The sequence below is a fragment of the Lynx rufus genome, unplaced genomic scaffold (genome assembly GCF_022079265.1).
Source record: "Lynx rufus isolate CCGP_SWC_20201006 ecotype Redwood Valley unplaced genomic scaffold, mLynRuf1.p SCAF_18, whole genome shotgun sequence".
NCBI classification, from domain to species: domain Eukaryota; kingdom Metazoa; phylum Chordata; class Mammalia; order Carnivora; family Felidae; genus Lynx; species Lynx rufus.
The window spans coordinates 37,267,605-37,287,313 of record NW_025814832.1 but is presented as its reverse complement, the minus strand read 5'-3'; the positions used below and the strand labels follow the sequence as shown (position 1 = coordinate 37,287,313).

The 19,709-nt window shown below is 38.3% G+C and overlaps 1 protein-coding gene across 7 annotated transcripts in view; it reads left to right on the top strand.

The window, feature by feature from the left end:
* HELZ (helicase with zinc finger) overlaps positions 1-19,709 on the top strand; it is a 155,229-nt gene that overhangs the window by 101,087 nt on the left and 34,433 nt on the right. For all 7 annotated transcript variants that reach the window (XM_047081555.1, XM_047081556.1, XM_047081552.1 and 4 more), the window contains 4 exons: positions 2,556-2,760; positions 9,549-9,600; positions 10,339-10,529; positions 12,805-13,012. In XM_047081555.1, the coding sequence (XP_046937511.1) occupies positions 2,556-2,760; positions 9,549-9,600; positions 10,339-10,529; positions 12,805-13,012 (656 nt within the window). The remainder of the gene's footprint in view (positions 1-2,555; positions 2,761-9,548; positions 9,601-10,338; positions 10,530-12,804; positions 13,013-19,709) is intronic.

Here is a 19,709-nt window from a genome sequence, read left to right as displayed (position 1 = left end):
GTTCAAGGGCTGTGTCAATAGTCTTTGAAAGAGCCTTCATGAAGACAGGAAAGGAGACTTTTTAACTTTAAGAGTTTTTGAAGGAAGAAATACTCTCAAAGTTTAAAAGTGAGAAACTGAAGGAAGTATAAATTCTATTGGTGCCCTGTTTTACACATGAGGAATCTGAGCTACAAAGAGATTAAGTTATTTGATTGCCTGACTTTACACAGCTACTGAATGACAGAGCCGTGACTGAAACCCCAGCTGTCTAGCTCTGGAATCCATGCGCTTGACCACTTTGCCATGTCAGTCAAAGGATGAGTGAGATTTAAAATGGAGATTTCGGGCTGCTTTTGGAGCTGCTTTGACTTGATTAGCTTATTGTAAGTGTTTAGGATTCTGAAATGGTATCCTTTAGCTCTCAGACTGTTTCTTTGAGATCTCTGGGATCTTGTAGGCAAAGACTCACTGAGCTACTAGTTTCTTGTGAACTGTGGGGTTATTTGAAGGTTCTGCTCAACTCAGTGTTAATTCAGCTCCTGTTCAGTGCAGTTGAGGTCAGTGACAGTGGTCAAGGAACAGGGTATGGAGTTTAAAAAGGAGCTGAAACATAGAGCAAGTTCTAGCATCTTGGGTACATAAGCTGGAAATGGCGATTGTTATAAAAAATTGGTATTAAAAACTGAGAGCAAAAGCCAATCCATTCACTCCTTGTTTTGCTCTGTCTTGAATTGCAACCCAAGACGAAATGCCATTTTATGAAACGGATACTTTATCAATTAGATCAGAGAAACTTCTTTTGAATGTAGCATGTAGAATCATGTTGAAAGTATTCATAGAGTTGAATATTGTGGCTTTTTAAATCGAAAGGGTGGGAAAGTTTATGGATTTTAGCTCCTGGGTTTTTAGGTCCTGAGTGCTATGTTAAAGATCCTTCCTTAGCTATTAGACTGTGAGAAAAAAGCCTTCTGATTCCTTCAGAGGTGTTCTTAGGAATAAAAATAAAGGGTAGCTTTTGGTTTGCATTTCTTAGCAATACATACTTCCTGCAAATGAATGACTGTCTTTTAACCTTTATGTCTTACAGTCAAAAATACATACTTCATATTTTGTGGTACTTGTACTTTTCTGTTGTTGGCATGTAGGCCTGAAATTTTTCTGGACCCATTTCTTAAATTTACCTTTAAAAAAGTAGAAAGGACATACGTAAGAGAAACATAGTCCAGAATTAAACTCTGCAAAGTTTTGTGAATATTTTAATAACCCAATTCCTGTTCACATACTGAGTTTTATAATATAAACCTTTTCATCTGTGCTTCTTGAAGCTATCTTGATTACTTCTGTCCACAAGGATACAAGCTTGGGAAGAAACCATATCATATATCTTTTATTTATTTATTTATTTTTTTTTTAAATTTTTTTTTTTTCAACGTTTATTTATTTTTGGGACAGAGAGAGACAGAGCATGAACAGGGGAGGGGCAGAGAGAGAGGGAGACACAGAATCGGAAACAGGCTCCAGGCTCTGAGCCATCAGCCCAGAGCCTGACGCGGGGCTCGAACTCACGGACCGCGAGATCGTGACCTGGCTGAAGTCGGACGCTTAACCGACTGCGCCACCCAGGCGCCCCGATATCATATATCTTTTATAGCATAATAACACATTATTTGAACCTCATATTAAAGATAGGTATGCATATTTATAGTCATTTAAAATTTAAAAATTATGTTGTCTTTTGTAATATGTATTTATTATTTTTAATATTCAGAGATCAGATTGCCAACCTGTAGGAAAATAGTTATACAGTTGCAACAAGTTTTGAGTGTATTTTTCTCCTTTAGTATTTATTAATGTGATTCAGAAATGAATAATCAATATTAAAATTAGCATTCCAACTTCCTGTATTTTTCATACTTAATTTAACTCTCGTAGTCAATGTTGTAAGTTGTGCTTGTGACCAGCATCTGTTGAGTAAGAGAAAAATATAGGAATAGCTAGTTATTTCTTAAGAATCTTCATGAGGAATATCTACTTTGTGGCTCAGATTTATGTCCTGAGTTGGCTTTTCTTAGTCATCCAACACCAGGCTACTTTGTCCCCATAATTCAAATTTATGTCCCCATAATTCAAATTTATTTAAGTCTAATTTATGTGTGTGTCTGAATTTGTGTATGTATATAATGTATGACTATGTCTAGAAGTACAAATCATCTGTAAAATGAGCTGGCATCAGTTTTGAAATCCCTAGTTATTATGTGGATAACAAGACTGTCATTTTGGATTAGTGTGGATAATTGAGCATTGACCACATTATTTGCATTGATCGGCCAAAATTAATTGGGAGCATAATTTGTATTTTCCACGATATTAGACATGACTGTAGTTTTGCAATCAAACTTCTGGAGTCTTGTGATCTGGTGGAAAGATTCTACCTGAATCATAGCCAGGTGAACGTTGGATCTGAGGATTTGGGGTGGGAAGAGGGAATTTGAAGCTCTCTTTAGTTGCTTATGTTCATTTCTGTGATCTCATCCACTGAAATTGTAAAATGATCTTGTAAATCTTTTCTGTAGGAAATTTTGGGAGCGGTTTATTGCCCTGTGTCATGAAAATAATAGCCTACACGGAATCACTTTTGAACAGATCAAAGCTCAGCTAGAGGCTTTAGAACTAAAGAAGACGTATGTGTTGAATCCACTGGCACCTGAATTTATCCCCCGGGCTCTAAGACTGCAGCATTCAGGAAATACCAACAAACTGCAGCAGTCACCCCCCAAGGTAAAGCCTGTTAATGGACTTGAAGAGGTTAAAGGGAGAGAACAGCACAGAAGGGTAAAGGTTTGTTGGGCTGCAAGTTACTTCAAGTATTGGAAACGAAGGTTATATTTGGTAGCAAGTGGTTTCTGCAAGGAACTTGTCTAGTTTGGACACGTAAGTGAACATGTGGCTGTTAGCCGTGCTTAATGTCATAGTGCTTCTCAAAAAGTTTTCAAGAACTTCATTGTTTCTGGAGTCCTGTGCATAATACAGCCTCCCGGTCCTCCCTGCTGATAGGCTGATTTTAGTAAGATGTGAATAAAACAAAGCAGTTTAAAGGACTATCTCGCTCATTAAAAGCATGCCCTTAGGGCATATTATTTATGAGGAATAATATTATATAACATTGTTTGTAGAAAGCAAATAGTTCTAATCCTTTGTTGGTGACCAGTTCAAGTGCTATTTGACACAGTGAGAAGATTTGGTTGGCCTCTTGAAGATTACTTTAACTGATCTGCTGACCCGTATTGTTGTGTAAGAAGTAGTCCATCAGAGGGAATGGAGGTGGGTCAGCCAGGGCCATTTCTACTTTTGAACCATAGCTATTTTGGGCAGAGACAGCTGGTTTATTTGCTACAGTGCCTGAAAAAAAATGCTTGCACTTACCATAGAAAAGAAAGTTATGAGAATGGCACGTTTAGTATTTGTTCTGTTGTTTTGCTATATTTACAGTCATCAGCATGGTATTAAATTTATTGACATGAATTAAAAGAACATGTCAGTTTGGGGCTTCATTTTAAAAGCGTAAAACCTTGGGGCGCTTGGGTGGCTCAGTCAGACGGTGGAGTCAGCGTCTGACTCTTGATTTCGGCTCAGGTCATGATTTCACAGCTTGTGAGTTTTAGCACAGAAACTGCTTGGGATTCTCTCTCTCCTCTCTCTGCCCCTCCTCCTGCTCCCACTCACATGTGTGCTCTCTCTCAAATAAATAAACTTAAAAAAAATTAAAAAGTAAATCCTAATGTAAACAGTAATTAAGTGAACAATAGTTAATGTTTTAATATCTTGAAACTCTCTTGGTTAAATAGGTATTAAGCTGAGAAGAGAACTTCTGTGTTACTATACTTTGATTATTATTAGTTTAATGAAAATGGACCTATGGTGCAATAATGCTTTAGCGATTTGGGATTTCCAGGGGATTAAGCATTTCGCATAAATGAATCTTCTAGGTTTCTAAAGCTTAAAACTATAATAAATTAATAATCAACTTACTTATCAAATAGTTAAGTTTCCTCTGTGTGCCAGCTGGTATGTTCAGTACTGGAGAAGCATAGATAAGCACATAAGCCCCCGAGTCCTCTTGGAGAAGATGTTGGAGGGTAGTGGTCAGAGGAGAGAGGTGGATTCAAGGCATTTTCCCCCACAGAGATCTTGTTTTTAGGAATCCACCGAGTGGATGGGGGTAGTGCCCCACTGGGGAGACATTCCAAGAACTAGAATATAAGCTCCATTACGGCAGAGATTTTTGCCTGGATTATTTACTGCTCTAGCCTCTGTGCTGCAACAACATCTGGCTCCTCATAGGTGGCTTATAAGTATTTTTTGGATGAATTAATAAAGCTTAAGAAAGAGCTGATAGAAAAGACCAGAGGTATGAGAGAACAGGTTCTATAGGGACCAGCAAGGAGTATAGGGTGTGTGGGGAGTAGGGAACCCAGGTCGAAACTTTTACATTTTCCGTTTTTTGTTTTTTTTTTTCTTTTTCTTTTTAATTAAAACATTGCAAAATCATTATACCCTTTGCACATTCCTAACTACAGTAGAGTAAACTCTTCTTACTGACTTGGGAATGTAGGAATCAACTTATGTACGGCAGGTGCAGCTAAATTGAAGCCATGGAACCGCATGTGTATGGACCCTAAGCAAGACCCTGCAGTTTGCTTTTTGTTTTCGTTTGAAAGGTGAAGAAAATTTATTCCACTTGCTCTTCTAAAACCATAAACTCCCTGAAGACAAAAATCTTGTTCTATATACTTTTTATGGCCCCTAGTGCCTACCCCACTCTTTGCATATAGTGGGTGCTCAGTAAGTATCTGAGAAATCAATAATGGTTATGATGCATCCAGTAGAGTGTAGCATGGCTTTTTTCTTATAATTGAGAGGATTGTGTAATTAAAGGCCAAAGCAGCCATCTTCCTGGTGTTTCTCTTTCTTTCTTTCTTTCTTTCTTTCTTTCTTTCTTTCTTTCTTTCTTTCTTTCTTTCTTTCTTTCTTTCTTTCTTTCTTATGTTTATTTACTTATTTTGAGAGAGGGGGAGATCTTGAGCGGGGGAGATACAGAGAGAGAGGGAGAGAGAATCGGGGCAGGGCTCAACGCAGGGCTCCATCCCATGAACCGAGAGATCATGACCTTAGCTGAAACCAAGAGTCGGATGCTCAACCGACTGAGCCACGCATGTGCCCCAGTTAGCAACTTAATCTTAATCATGTCTCATCTACAGACCACCCCTGCCCCCCGCCAGATATGCACACTGAAAAATTTTGAAACAAATCCCAGATATTTTATATCATGTGCTAGATAGAGCCTTTGGATGAAGTGGGGTTTATTGCCAGAAAAGAATACTATTTCTGAAAATGTGATACTGAACCGTACAATTTCTCCTAGAGTTTTCCTTACTGTTTAACTTGTAACACAATTCTGTGCATAAGAAATATTAAAAATTAGTATTGTTAATGTTAGACTACAATTTAAACCCCAATGAGATTTCTTGTGGATAAAAGCATCAGAAGACTGGATGACACTTAAAAGTACTTTGTATCCTTCTTGCTCAGGGCTGTGTTTGGCAACAAAACACCCTGTGCCATTTAGCAGTCATATAACTTTATTCTCTGAACAGGTCACTTCTGTGATGGTGTTAGAAAAGGTACAGAACGTTAGGGGGTCCAGGAGCTGGTGGTCCTGGTTGGCCCGCCATTGCCTCATTTTCTGCAAGCATCATTTATAGCAAAGGGCCTGTTTTGTGGGCACCTGCAGGATTAGCATGTAGAAAAGCCGTTTGCCTGTCTTCATTCTGCTTCCTCCTAGGGCATTTGCTGGGAGCAACATTTGGAAGCTTTGCTAACATGGAACAAAGTCATTTACACACATTACGCACTATAGAGACTGGTCAGAGGATAGATAATATTCAGAAATGGATTCTCTGGAAAGACCGTAGTATTATCTTGTAGAATTTAGTTTGTGAGTTGTCTTCATCGTCTGTCTCCTGCTGCTTGTGTTGTGTCTCACTGTCCAGACATCAGAAAACGTGTCCGTCTTTGTCCTTTGGTAGCCTCAGTGCCCAGCTAGGGGTGGACAGGTGTTGGGCCTCGTTAACATTTGTTGAATGAGTAAATGGAAAACAAAGAATGAGTGAAAAAATAAATATTTGAAGAAACAAGTAGTGGAGTAAAAAAAATAGTCCTTACAAAATATGTGATATGGGGCACCTGTTTGGCTCAGTTGGTTCAATGTCTCGCTCTTGGTTTTGGCTCAGGTCATGATCCCAGGGTCGTAGGATTGCGCCCCACATGAGACTCCACACTGAGCATGAATGAAACCCACTTAAGATTCTCTCTGTCTCCCTCTGCCCCTTTCCCCCGCTTGCGCGTGCTTTCACTCACCTGCTCTCTCTTCCCCCCGCCTTCACCCTTTCACTCTGTCTCTGAAATTAAAAAAGAAAGGTGTTATGAACTATATTTGCTTATAAAAATACCTTTGGTATTCTACCAAAGGTGTACATCCTTTCTGAGATTTATTCGCGAACTTTGGGGTTTGTCACCATGGAACGACTTTTATGCATAGCGCTAGCTTACGGCTACATTATTATTTTGTTCATAAGCTACCAAACGCTGCATGATTTTGCATGGACCAAGTACCCTTACTGCTCCACAGCTGCATGCTAAGTGCAAGCATCCTGGAAAAGTGTTTCCTACATTGAACTGTACAGTGTGCTGAATTACGCTTCTAGAAGTGCCATATTGTCACATGATAGGCCCCAAGTTGCTTTTCGGTTTAGCATATCCCACAACCCAGAGGGTTGATGTCATTGCCTGGCATGCTTCCAGCTTTACAGTATTGGATTACCCTAGACTGTGATTACTCTTTGGATTGGTTTCCTATTGTTGCTGCAATAAATTGGGACAAACAGAGTGACTTAAACAACACAAATTTATTATCTCATGTTTCTTTGGGTCAGACGTCCAGGTTGCCTTGGTTGGTCTGTCAGCTTTGGGTTTCACAAGGCCTGAATCAGGGTGTTGGCTGACTGGCCTCCTCTCTGGAAGCTTGGGAGGAATCTGCTTTTGAGTTCATGCAGAATCCAGTTCCCTGTGGTTGCAGGATCGACGTCCTTGTTTCCTAGACTGCTGTCAGCGGGTAGCGTTCTTAGCTTCTGGAGGCTTCTCTTCCATTCTTGCATTTGACCTTTATGTCTCAGAACCACCAACAGTACAGTGAATCCTTCTCTCCCATGGAGTGTCTGACTTCCTCTTTTGCCACATCTGTTTGACTCCAGCTGGGGAAACTTTTCTGCTTTTAGGGCTCATGTGATTAGAGTGGGTCACCCAGATAATCCAGGATAATCTCTTTATTTTAAACACAACTTTGATTATATTTTGCAGAGACCCTTTTGCCACATAACATGACATAGTCACAGATTCCAGGGATCAGGGTGTGGACATCTTTCAGGGGCTGTTCTTCGTACCATAGTCTGACCACATCACTGTTTTCTCCTCATTCTGCATGATTGCCTCTGGTTGACGGCTCGTTAGAGGCTAAGAAATCTAAAGAGTTTGCTGCCCTCTTGGAACGCTCTTATCTTCTGTCCGTGTCACTGGCTCTCCTTTCTTCCGTCAGTGTATGTGTCCCGGCCGCTCTGGTCACTTCTGATTACTTCTGCTTCTCATCTTCCCACCCACTCTGGCGTCTCTGCCCTCTACCATTGTCACCGTTTCACTCTTTCTTCTTGTGCCCTGCTTTCCTTACCACTTCTCTGAAGTTTGTTTTTTATAGCTAGTGCCAATCACTGGGAACATTCTCTTCTGGTTAATGGACCAACTGCGATTCATTTTTGGCTATTTTTTCTGACTTTTTAAGAGTTGGAGCTTCGTTGCCCTTGCCTGCTCACGGCTAACCTGACCACATGCCTTTGATGTTTAGCGCCGACCTGAGTGTGTGACCTTGCTGACAGGGACGTAAATGAAGCATCACTGTACTTTCGGTTTGGTCAAGAATAAATCTTTCTTTCTGCTGTAGATATCATCCCCTCCCCCCCTTTAGTTTTCAGATATTATGTACAAACAACAGATTTGTGTGTGTCTAAGGGTAAGTTGTGTAATGTGCTGCTTGTATTGTATCATGGCTTTGTGTTAACATTTAGCCAATAGAAAGAGAGAGACATTTTTCGAAGTCCAGAAATTCAGAACCATTGTCTCTTAAAATATTGTTTCAGTGCTAAAGTCATCCCATTTAATGGTATATGAATCTGGCGTTGTTTATTTAATAAATCTTCATTTGATGAACATTGAGGTTGTTAACATTTAACACATGTATAAACAATGCTGTGATGAACATCTGTGCCCAAGTCCATTATTAGTTCATTTCGATTAATTCCTGGAAGTGTAATTACTGGGTTAAAGTGTATGTGCATTTTTGATGCTTTTGATAGTATTGCCAAATTGCTTTCTAGAAAGTGCGTACGTTTTTCTTTTTTTAGAGACAGGCTTTTTTAAATAAATATTTATTTATTTATTTTGAGAGAAAGGGCACTAGTAGGGAAGGAGCTGAGAGAGATACAGAGAGAGTCCCAAGCAGGCTCTGCACTGTCGGCACAGAGCAGACTCAGGGCTCTATTGCACAAGTTGCAAGATCATGACCTGAGCCAAAGCCAAGAGTTGGATGCTTAACCTACGGAGTCACCCAGGCTTCCCAATTTGTACGTTTTCTGAAGCAGATTATGACAGTCAGTGTCTTTTCTTGTTCCTCCAGTAAATTTTACATGTTAAGATGCCCAAAATAACATAAATCTCAAACCATATTTACATCCATATTATTGTTTTAAAGTCCTTGTCCTCAGGAATTGCAATTCCGTCAAGACTGATGTTTTTCCCTTGAAAAACAACTCTTCATCTTGTCATTTAATTAATAGAAAATGTGTAGAGAAGCTGCAAAGGAATAGAATTTAGGGTCCAGTCACATTGATTATGTATTTCTTTTGATCATTTATTTATATTTTAAAATGTTTGTTTATTTTGAGAGAGAGAGTGTACACGTGAGAGTGTGACAGCACGAGCAGGGGAGGAGCAGAGGGGGGAAGAGGGGAGGGAGAGGGAGAGGGAGAGGGAGAGGGAGAGGGAGAGAGAGAGAGAGAGAGAGAGAGAGAGAGAGAGAGAATCCCAAGCAGGCTCCACACTGTTAGTGTAGAGCCCAGTGTGGGGCTCGATCCCATGAACTGTGAGACCATGACCTGAGCCAAAATCCAGAGTCAGATGCTTAACCGACTGAGCCACCCAGGCTCCCCTAAAAAATCACTTAAACAAAGAATTTTACATACTCTTAATTTGAGGCTGAGAAAAATGGAGGCCTAGCACCATGACTTAATATTTAAAAAGAAAGTTGGCTCAAAGCAGTCTAATGGTTATTAATTACACACTTGCAGTCTTTAAATTGTAATTGTTGCTGAATATATTTAATTTGCATAGGATTAGGGAAGTAATGTTTTCCGCGTATTAAATGTATTTATAGTATTATACGTTTGTTTTTTTCTATAAAGGGGAAAAGCCTCCATCATGCCCAGAATGATCATTTCCAGAATGATGGAATTGGTAAGTGGAAAATCAGCCCTGTGATAACTTGCTTTTATGGTATAAGAGGTTTACTCTAAATTTCATCACTAGAAGATGGGGAGAGGGATACACACACACTTTGGAACTCACTTAACCTCTTTTATTCAGCACATCTGGTCTTGTGAATGCTTTGTTACGACATTTCTGAAAACAGATGGTTTTGTAGGTACCAAGGTTTATGTATTTATAAGTTATGAAGAAAACCATTTAAGCATATGCCACAGAAGTTTTGGGAACATATTTATGTCCTACAAATATTGGATCATTGAAATGTCAAGATAAAGTTTACTTCAATGATTTAAAATGTTGCAGAATTATGCTTTTAAAATATTAATTGTTTAACCTTCATTTTGTCTGTGACTATATTGCAAGCCAAAACTTTATTGTGAAAAAATATTGTGTATATTTTCCTAGTCTCAGAAGAATGTTTATTGAGTGTATATGATTTTCTCTCTCGAAAGACACACATTTACCTCCTTGGAAGACATTTAAAATTATACTAGTTTACAGAGAGAATACTTTGTATAACTCAAAATAATTTTAGGGAACGTTGTAAGATGGTTGTGGTTTTTTAATATGCTTTACTCTTCCACATTGATAATTCTTATCTCATGGCAAACCTGGGAAATGTGTTTTGCTGTTGGTGATTTAAATCATTTTTGTCCAGGGGAATGTGTACAGTTACTAAGTTGAGTCCTTTCTCTGTTTATTTTTCAGTTCAGCCCAATCCTTCTGTACTTATTGGCAATCCTATTAGAGCATATACTCCTCCACCCCCCCTTGGACCTCACCCAAATTTGGGGAAATCCCCAAGCCCTGTTCAAAGAATAGATCCTCACACTGGGACAAGTATTCTTTATGTACCTGCTGTCTATGGAGGGAATGTAGTTATGTCGGTGCCTTTACCTGTAAGTGGACATTTGAAATACCGTTTATTGAATAAAATAAAATAGGCTTCACTAAGTTAGTAACTATCCCAAATAGTGTTGTTGTTGTTGTTTTACTTTTCAATGCCTGTACACTTCTTTTAAAGCAGCTCTTTCTTTAACCTTCAAAATGTGAAATGACCAGAGAAATATGAATTGTTGTTTATTGTCAGTTGTTAAGAAGAAATTTGTATATTGGATGTTTTGATTGAGAAGACTTTGTATTCCCTTAAAAATATTTTTGCTGGGGAAAATTGGCCTGAACATTAAACAGAGCTAGTAAATTGGTGTCTTGTTTTGTAAAGTGATACTTTTATTTTATCTGTTACTTTTTTATTCTTACATAATTCACTAACCCTTCCTAGGAAATACAGTTTTTTGGAGGAGGCAAAGAAGCTTGGATTAGTCTAGCTCTCTGGATCTGAATTTATCTGAGAAATTTCAATCTTTTCATAATCTTACTGGCACTTAAAAACATTATTAAATGTTTTCTGAGACTATAGATATTGAGAGGGTTTTCATCTTGTGTAAAACCCACTTTTGTTCCTTTAAGATTTTTTACTATTTTGGTAAAAAAAAATTTTTTTTTTTTACTAATATTTCCAAATTCAGAAATTTTATCCCAGAAAAGATTTCTTGCATTTAAGGCAAATATTATAATTTCAGGCAGAGGTGATTATTGCCAGGGGTTTTGGCACCTCCACACCCCAAAATGGAAAAATGCCCAGCTGTACACCTTGCTCAGCCATATTGCTCGTGAGAGTTTACAATTACAACAGCCAATAGCTGTTGGTAAGAAATACGTGATTCGTGCCCACTCCCCAAAAGACTTTCAATTTTAGCTGACTTATTTCTTCCCAGACAGCCTGGCAACATCATACATCATTTTCTTTAAATAGTAAGTCCCTTAGGATTTATATTTCATTTTACTAGGTCAGAGAGGCTTTTATTATATAAGATTTTTAAGAGTCTGCATTTAACAGTTACACTATAATAAGATAATAGGGGCAGTAGCTCAGATGTCATAGTATTTATCCTTTTATGTCAGTATGCAGAGATTATGTATTTAGACATACCTAAAGAAATATTTTGTTTCTGTGGTTTAAGGGAAGAGTTGAATTAATCAAAAGAGTTAATTTAAACTAATGACCTATCTGAATTTTGCCTACAATCAATGAACATTAAGTGATTTGGTTATTCATGTAAATTTGGAGTGTGTGTATTTCTTTTTTTTTTTTTTAACTTTTTTAATGTTTATTCTTGAGACAGAGACAGAGTTAGTGGGGGAGGGTCAGACACACACACACACACACACACACACACACACACACACAGAATCTGAAGCAGGCTCCAGGCTCTGAGCTGTCAGCACAGAGCCTGATGTGGGGCTCAAAATCATGAACCATGAGATCATGACCCACGCCGAAGTCAGACGCTTAACTGACTGAGCCACCCAGGCCCCTCCGCCACCCACCATTTAAAAAAAACTTTTTTTAATGTTTATTTATTCTTGAGAGAGAGAGACAGAGACAGAGCATGAGCAGGGGAGGGTCAGAGAGAGAGGGACTTTAATGTTTATTTTTGAAAGAGAGAGAGAGAGCGCGCATGAGCAGGGGAGGGGCAGAGACAGAGGGAGACACAGAATCGAAAGCAGGCTCCAGGCTCTGAACTGTCAGCACAGAGCCCGATGCGGGGCTCGAACCTACCAACTGTGAGGTCATGACCTGAGTCTAAGTCAGATGCTTAACCAGCTGAGACACCCAGGCACCCTGGAGTGTGTATATTTTATGTTGAGACTCCTTAGACTAAATTCTTTAACTTTTTCACTTGTTCTCTCATTTAGTCTATTAAACTATGTAACTATGCAGTTATAACTTTAAAGGGTAACTTTCTTGATAATCTATGACATATATACATTCATATTAAAGGGAAGTGATTTAGGGTTATAAAATAAGTTGATGCGTCAAGGAATAATTACCAATTTTATGTCCCTAGTTTCTTCCTAACCTGAAAAATGACCAATTTTCCCTACACACTAAAGATTCAGGAAGCCAATTTTTCTTTTGGAAGCCAATTCTTGACTAGTTCAGTTCTAGCAATAATTCTACCAGTTGTTATAACTAGCATTGACTTTGTAGTTACTTATTTTGATAAAATTAACATGTGTGTGTTTGCTTTTTCCTAATCAGTAGCACTATAGCAGTTTGCATTTTAAAATGTATTTAATGCAGTTACTCCATTTCTTGTGATAACATAGGTACCATGGACAGGGTACCAGGGCAGGTTTGCAGTTGATCCTCGGATCCTTACACACCAAGCAGCGATGGCCTACAATATGAACCTCTTACAGACACACGGACGGGGGTCTCCCCTACCGTATGGCCTTGGGCACCACCCACCCGTCAGCATAGGGCAGCCACAAAGCCAGCATCAGGAGAAGGATCAACATGAGCCAAGTCGAAATGGTGAGCTGCTTTGCTCTTATCAAGATCCTAAAATGTTGATACACCTGCTTGTATCTTTTAACAATATGATTGTTAAATTGTTCGTGGATTATAGACCCCTTTGAGAAAGAATCTGATGCAAAAACTATGGATCTTCTCTCCAGAAGATACAAGTATGTACACAAATGAAAATGCATGATATAATCAATATTACCGATTTTCTGAAAAAATACCAAATTTTAATATTTAGAGTGTTTTTAAATGATAGTTATTTAAAATCGAGACAGAAAATCCTCTCCTGTTAAATATATGTATTGACCAAAATTATTTTTGTGGTACACTAAATGTAGATGCTACTGTGGCAATAGTTGACCTAAAATAGTTACATCTGTGAATCATAATCTCCTGTGTAATTGAAGGAAAAATTATACGGTCTTTAAGTTTGTTTGTTTATTTTATTTTTTATTATATATTTTAAAGATTTTTGGGTTTTATTTATTTTGAGTGAGAGAGAGAGAGAGAGAGAGCATGCGTGTGTGCAAGCGGGACAGGAACAGAGAGGGAGGGAGAGGGAGAATTGCTAACAGCACAGAGCTGGATGAGGGGCTTCAACTCGTGAACCATGAAATCGTGACCAAAGTTGGACGCTTAACTGACTGAGCCACGTGTCCATATTTATTTCTTTTTGAGAGAGAGTGAGAGAGTAAGAGTGAGAGAGTAAGCGAGCACGTGTGCGCAAGTGGGAGGGGTTGGGGGGGAGAGAGAGAGAGAAAGAGAGAGAGAGAGAGAGAGAGAGAGAGAGAATATTCCAAGTAGGCTCCGTGCTATTAGCACAGAGCTTGATTTGGGGCTCAAACCCACAAACCATGAGATCATGACCTGAACCAAAATCAAGAGTTGGACCCTTAACTGACTGAGCCACCCAGGCGCCCCACTCAGTCTGTTTTTTTCAAAAGAAAAAAAAAAACTTTTTTTTCTTTTTTTTTTTTACATTTTTTTATTTTTGAGAGAGTGTGAGCAGGGGAGGGGCAGAGAGAGAGGGAGACACAGAATCAGAAGCAGGCTCCAGGCTCTGAGCTGTCAGCCCGGAGCCCATCGCGGGGCTCGAACCCACGAACTGTGGGGTCATGACCTGAGCTAAAGCCAGATGCTCAACCGACTGAGCCATGAGGCGCCCCAGCACTCAGTCTGGTTTTTAAAGTCAGGTTTACTGAGGTATAATTTATATAATGTAAAATTTACTTTTTAAATGTACAGCTGACATATTTTGACAAATGAACAAAGTTGTTAACCACCACCAGAATCAAGACACAGGGTGTTTACGTAACTCAAAATATTCTCTCATAGTCCTTTGTAGTCTGTCTTCTCCTCCAACCCCCAGCCCTGGGCAACCACCGATCTGCGTTTTGCCTCTGTACCCTTGTCTTTATACTTAGTACGTCATATAAATGGAATCAGAGAATATGGCTTCCTTGTGTCCAGCTTCATTCACTTAATGCTTTTGAGATTCATTTATGTGGTCTATGTCAGTAGTTTATGCCTTTTTACTGTTGATCAATATTCTATTATATGGTTGCACTGCAGTGTTTGTATCTATCCATCAGTTGACGGGCACCTTAGTTATTTCTGTTTTTTGGCTCTGAGTATGTTTAAATACACAGGTAACTTTATAATAAATTGCCGTGCTGTTTTCCAAAGATTACTGAGTATGTTGTAAATACATAGGTAACTTTATAATAAATTGCCGTGCTGTTTTCCAAAGTGGCTGATGCGTTTTTCTCATCAGCTAGTAATGTATGAGATCTCTAGCTGTTGCACATTGTCATCAACACTTAGTATTGTTAGTCTTTTTACTTTTACCTTTGCTAGGAGGTATCTGATAGATTCTGATTGTGGTGTTAGTTTGCATGTTCCTAATGATTAATAATGTTGAATATCTTTTCATTGGGTCATCTGCCCTCCCCCTCTCTCTCTCTTTCTCTCTCTCTCTCTCTCTCTCTCTCTCTGTCTCTCTTTTGTAATGTTTGTTTTTGAGAGAGAGAGAGAGGGATCACAGAATCTGAAGCAGACTCCAGACTTTGAGCTGTCAGCACACAGCCCAACCTGGCACTTGAACTGTGAGATCATGACCTGAGTTGAAGTCAGGTGCTTACGGTGCCCCTAGAAGTTTCTACTTTTGATAAAATTCAGTTTATCCTTTTTTTTTTTTTTTTCTTTTTTGAGCCATGTTTTTGGTGTTGGCGAAATTTTTGTCTGATCCAAGATCACAAGGATCTGTGTTTTTTTTCCCCAGGAGTGTCGTGTTTTTAGCTCTCACATTAGGTCCTTTTTGAGTTAAGTTTTATATGTGTTATGAGGTAAGGATGTTTTTGTTTTCTTTTTGCTTATGTATGTTCATTTGTTTTAGCACTATTTCTTGAAAACACTGTCCTTCCTGCATTAAGCTAACTCGGTACCTTTGTTGAAAATCAGTTGACCACATACATGAAGTCTGTGTTCTGTTCTGTTGATGCACACGTTCATGTGTGTGCCAAATGTGCTGTCTTGATTCCTGTAGCTTCATGAAAGTCTAGATGTCAGGTACTACGAGTACAAGGTTGTTTTTCTTTTTCAAAACTGTCTATTCCAAGTCCTTTGCATTTTCCACATGCATTTTACAATCAGCTTGTCCGTTTCTACAAAAAATCCTGCTGGGATTTTGATTGGGATTGTGTTGAATCTACAGGCCGATGTGGGGAGGATTGACAACAATATTGAGTCTTCTGTTATATGAACAGGATATCTCTCTCAGTTTCTTTTTGTTTTAAGGACACACTTCAAAAAAATTGTTTTTAATGTTTGTTTAGTTTTTGAGAGAGAAAGAAAGAAATCCCAAGCAGGCTCCATGCTGTCAGCACAGAGCCCTGTGCGGGGCTTGAACCCATGAACTCTGAGATCATGACCTGAGCTGAAACCAAGAGTTGCAGGCTCAACCGACTGAGCCACCCAGATACCCTATTTCTCAGTTTCTCTTACTTAGTTTTATGATTTTCCTCCTCAGTAGTGCATGCCACACATTCTGATGTATTTTTGTTTCATTCAGTTGAGTACACTTTTTTTTTTTTTTTAAAGTTTATTTACTTATGTTTCTGTGAGAGAGAGAGAAAGAGAGCCAGGGAGGGGCAAAGAGAGGGAGAGAGAATCCTGAGCCGGCTTCATGCTGTCAGTGCAGAGCCCAGTGCAGGCCTCGAACCCACAAACTGTGATCATGATCTGAGCTGAAGCCAAGAGTCAAACACTTAACCGACTGGGCCACCTAGGCACCCCTTAAGTACACTTGCTAATTTCACTTGAAATTGGATCCATGGAATATTTAGAAAGGTGAGTTTTAGTTTCCAGTTATTGAGGATTTTCTAAGAATTTTTATGTTGTGGATTTCTACTTTGATTCCACTGTGGCAAGAAAACGTATTTTGTAGGACTCAAACTCTTTTCTTTTGAACTTCCTGAGATTTGTTTTACAGTCCAGGATATGGTGTATCTTTGTGAATGTTCCATGTGCACTTGAGAAGAATGGAGTACTCTATAAATGTTACTTAGGTTAGGTTGATTGATAGAATTGTTCACGTGTACTATATTCTTGCCGATTTTCTGTCTTCTTTTAAAGAAATATGTATTGGGAGGAGAATATTGAAATCTCCAAGTACAATTGGTATTTGTCTATTTTTCCTTTAAATTTTGCTTGGTTAATTTTGAAGTTCTCTTATTAGGAATATAAACATTTAGGATTATGTGCTTTTGATTAATTAACTCTGCTGTCTTTTTTTGAATGACATTCTTTATCCCTGGTAATATAGTCTTTGCTCAGAGGTCTACTTTGTTAATATCTAATGTAACCACTTTAACTGTATTTTGACTAGTGGTAGCATGGTATATCTGTTTTGACCTTTTTCTTTCCTTTTTGATCTATTACTTTTAATCTTTTTGTGTCTTTATATTTATTTATTTAAAAAAATTTTTTAAAATGTTTGTTTATTTTTGAGGTGGGGGTAGGGAGAGGGGTAGATAGGGAGACACAGAATCCAAAGCAGGCTCCAGGCTCCAAGCTGTCAGCACAAGAGCGCGATGCGGGGCATGAACTTTTGAACTGTGAGATCATGACCCAAGATGAAGTTGGATGCTTAACCAACTGAGCCACCCAGGTTCCTTGATTTGTGTCTTTATATTTAAAGTGCATTTCTTTCTAAATTTTTGTTTGTTTATTTGAGAGAAAGAGAGAGAGAAGGAGGGAGGGAGGAAGGGGGAGGGGTAGAGAGAGAGATGTAGACACAGCATCCAAAGCGGGCTCCAGGCCCTGAGCTGTCAGCACAGAGCCTGACGCAGGGCTCGAACCCATGAACCGTGAGATCACGACCTGAACTGAAGTCAGACACTCAACCGACTGAGCCACCCAGGCGACCCTAAAGCACATTTCCTTTAGATGGCATATGGTTGGCTCTTGATTTTTTTTAAAGTTTATTTATTTTGAGAGAGCCAGCGGGGGGCGTGGGAGGCAGAGAGAGAGAGAGAGAGAGAGAGGGAGGGAGAGAGGGAGAGAGGGAGAGAATATATCCTAAGCAGGCTCTGTGCTGCCAGCACGGAGCTCGACGTGGGGCTCGATCCCACAAACTGTGAGATCATGACCTGAACCAAAATCAAGAGTTGGATGGAAATCAAGAGTCAAATGAGCCACCCAGGCACCCCTTGATGTTTTTTTTAATCCAGTGTGACAATCTCTGCCTTTTCATTGAGGTGTTTAGAGCATTTATAATTAATTATATAAATTAGGCTTGATTTTATCATCTTGCTATCTATTTTGAATTTGTCCAATCTTCTTTTGTTTCCCCTTGCCTTTTTTTCCTATCTTCTTTTGGATTCGTTGAATATTTTTTATGATTCCAGTTTATCTCCTTTTTTGATTATTAGCTATAACTCTTTATTATTTTAGTGTTTGCTTTAGAGTTTATAGTATATATCTTTATCACAGACTCCTTTCCAATTTATATTTTACCATTTCATGTACAAAGAACCTTACAGTATTTCAATTTATCCTCTTCTGGCCTTTATGATATTATTGCCATACATATTACTTTTACATATAAGGCCAAACATTGTTATTATTTACACAACCAAATAATTTTTTAAAGAGGTTTAGGGGCATCTGGATGGCTCTGTCAGTTAAGCGTCTGACACTCGATTTCGGTTCAGGTCATGATCTCATGGTTTTGTGAGTTTGAGCCCTGTATGGGCTCGTCACTGACTTCGTGGAACCTGCTTGTGATTCTCCCTCTTTTTCTGCCCCTCCCCTGCTCGCACTCTGTCTCTTTCAAAATAAATAAATAAAAAAGAGTTTTAAATAATAAGAAAAATAATTTTTTGATCTATCCATGTAGGTAGCATTTCTGGTAGTCTTTATTTCTTTCTGTATATTCATGTTTCCATCTGATACAATTTTCCTTCTGCCTGAAGAAGTTCTAACATTCCTCATAGTGTAGATCTACTGGTGATGAATTATTTCAGCATCTGTATGCCTGAATATATTTTTGTTTCACTTTCATTTTTGAAAGAAGATATTTTTGCAAGGTATAGAATTCAAGGTTGACAATTTTTATCTTTAAGCATTTTAATGATGTTACTCTCCTGTTTTCTTGCTTGCATTATTTCTAGTGAGAAATCTGATGTCATCCTGTCTTTGTTTTTTCTATATGTAATGTGCCTTTTTCCCCCCGTCTGACTGCTTTTATGAGTTTCTTTTTTGCTGGTTTTAGTAGATTGATTATGCTGTTCTTTGGTGTAGTTGTCTTCATGCCTCTGGTGTTTGAAGTTTGTTGAGCTTCTTGGATCTGTGTGGTTTTATAGTTTTCATCAAGTTTGGAAACTTTTGACCTTTATTTCTTAAGATATTTTTATGTCTTGCCTCTCCTCTCTTCAGGAATTCCAACAACCCAAATATTAGGCTGATTTAATTTTTCCCACAGTTGATGGATGCACTTCCTTTTTTAAATTCTTTTGTTCTTTTTGCATTTCATTTTGTGTAATTTCTATTGCTATGCCTCCAATTCATTAAGTTTTCATACTGCAGTGTCTAATCTGTTAGTTCTACCTAGTGTATTTTTCATCTTCAGACATTGTAGTTTTCATTTCTTGAAGTTTAGTAGTAAGGCTATTTTGGCATGAGAATTCATTTTACAGAGAGAGTTCCAGTGGCTTTCCTAAAAGAGTGTTTTCAAACAAGAACCCAAATCAAGGATTTTTTTCAAGGAATTTAAAATATCCAGCAGTTAATTCTAATAGATTAAAATCCTTTCACATGTGTGAAATAGCATCTTTTAATTCTGTTATAATTGTGATTTTTAAAAACACTTTAATTTTGTTTCCTTTGCTATTCCTCATTCACTTACATTTAGTTTGCTATCTATTACTTTTAAGGAGTATAAGTACACCCCTTTCAGAATATCTTTATTCAGTTTAGATTTCTTGATTAATTTGGATTGATATATTATTTGCATTTTTGCTTAATTATATTTGTAAATGGCCAAAACATTGAGCCTTTATAAGTAGTAAGAATTTCAGTACCTTTTCTGTGACTGGTTTAGGAAAAACGAGGCTACAAATTCCTGGAGAATGGGCAATTATCTTTGAAATTATTTCATGTTTTAAGGTTATTCCTTTATAAATCTTTTTTATTGATAATGAGGTTT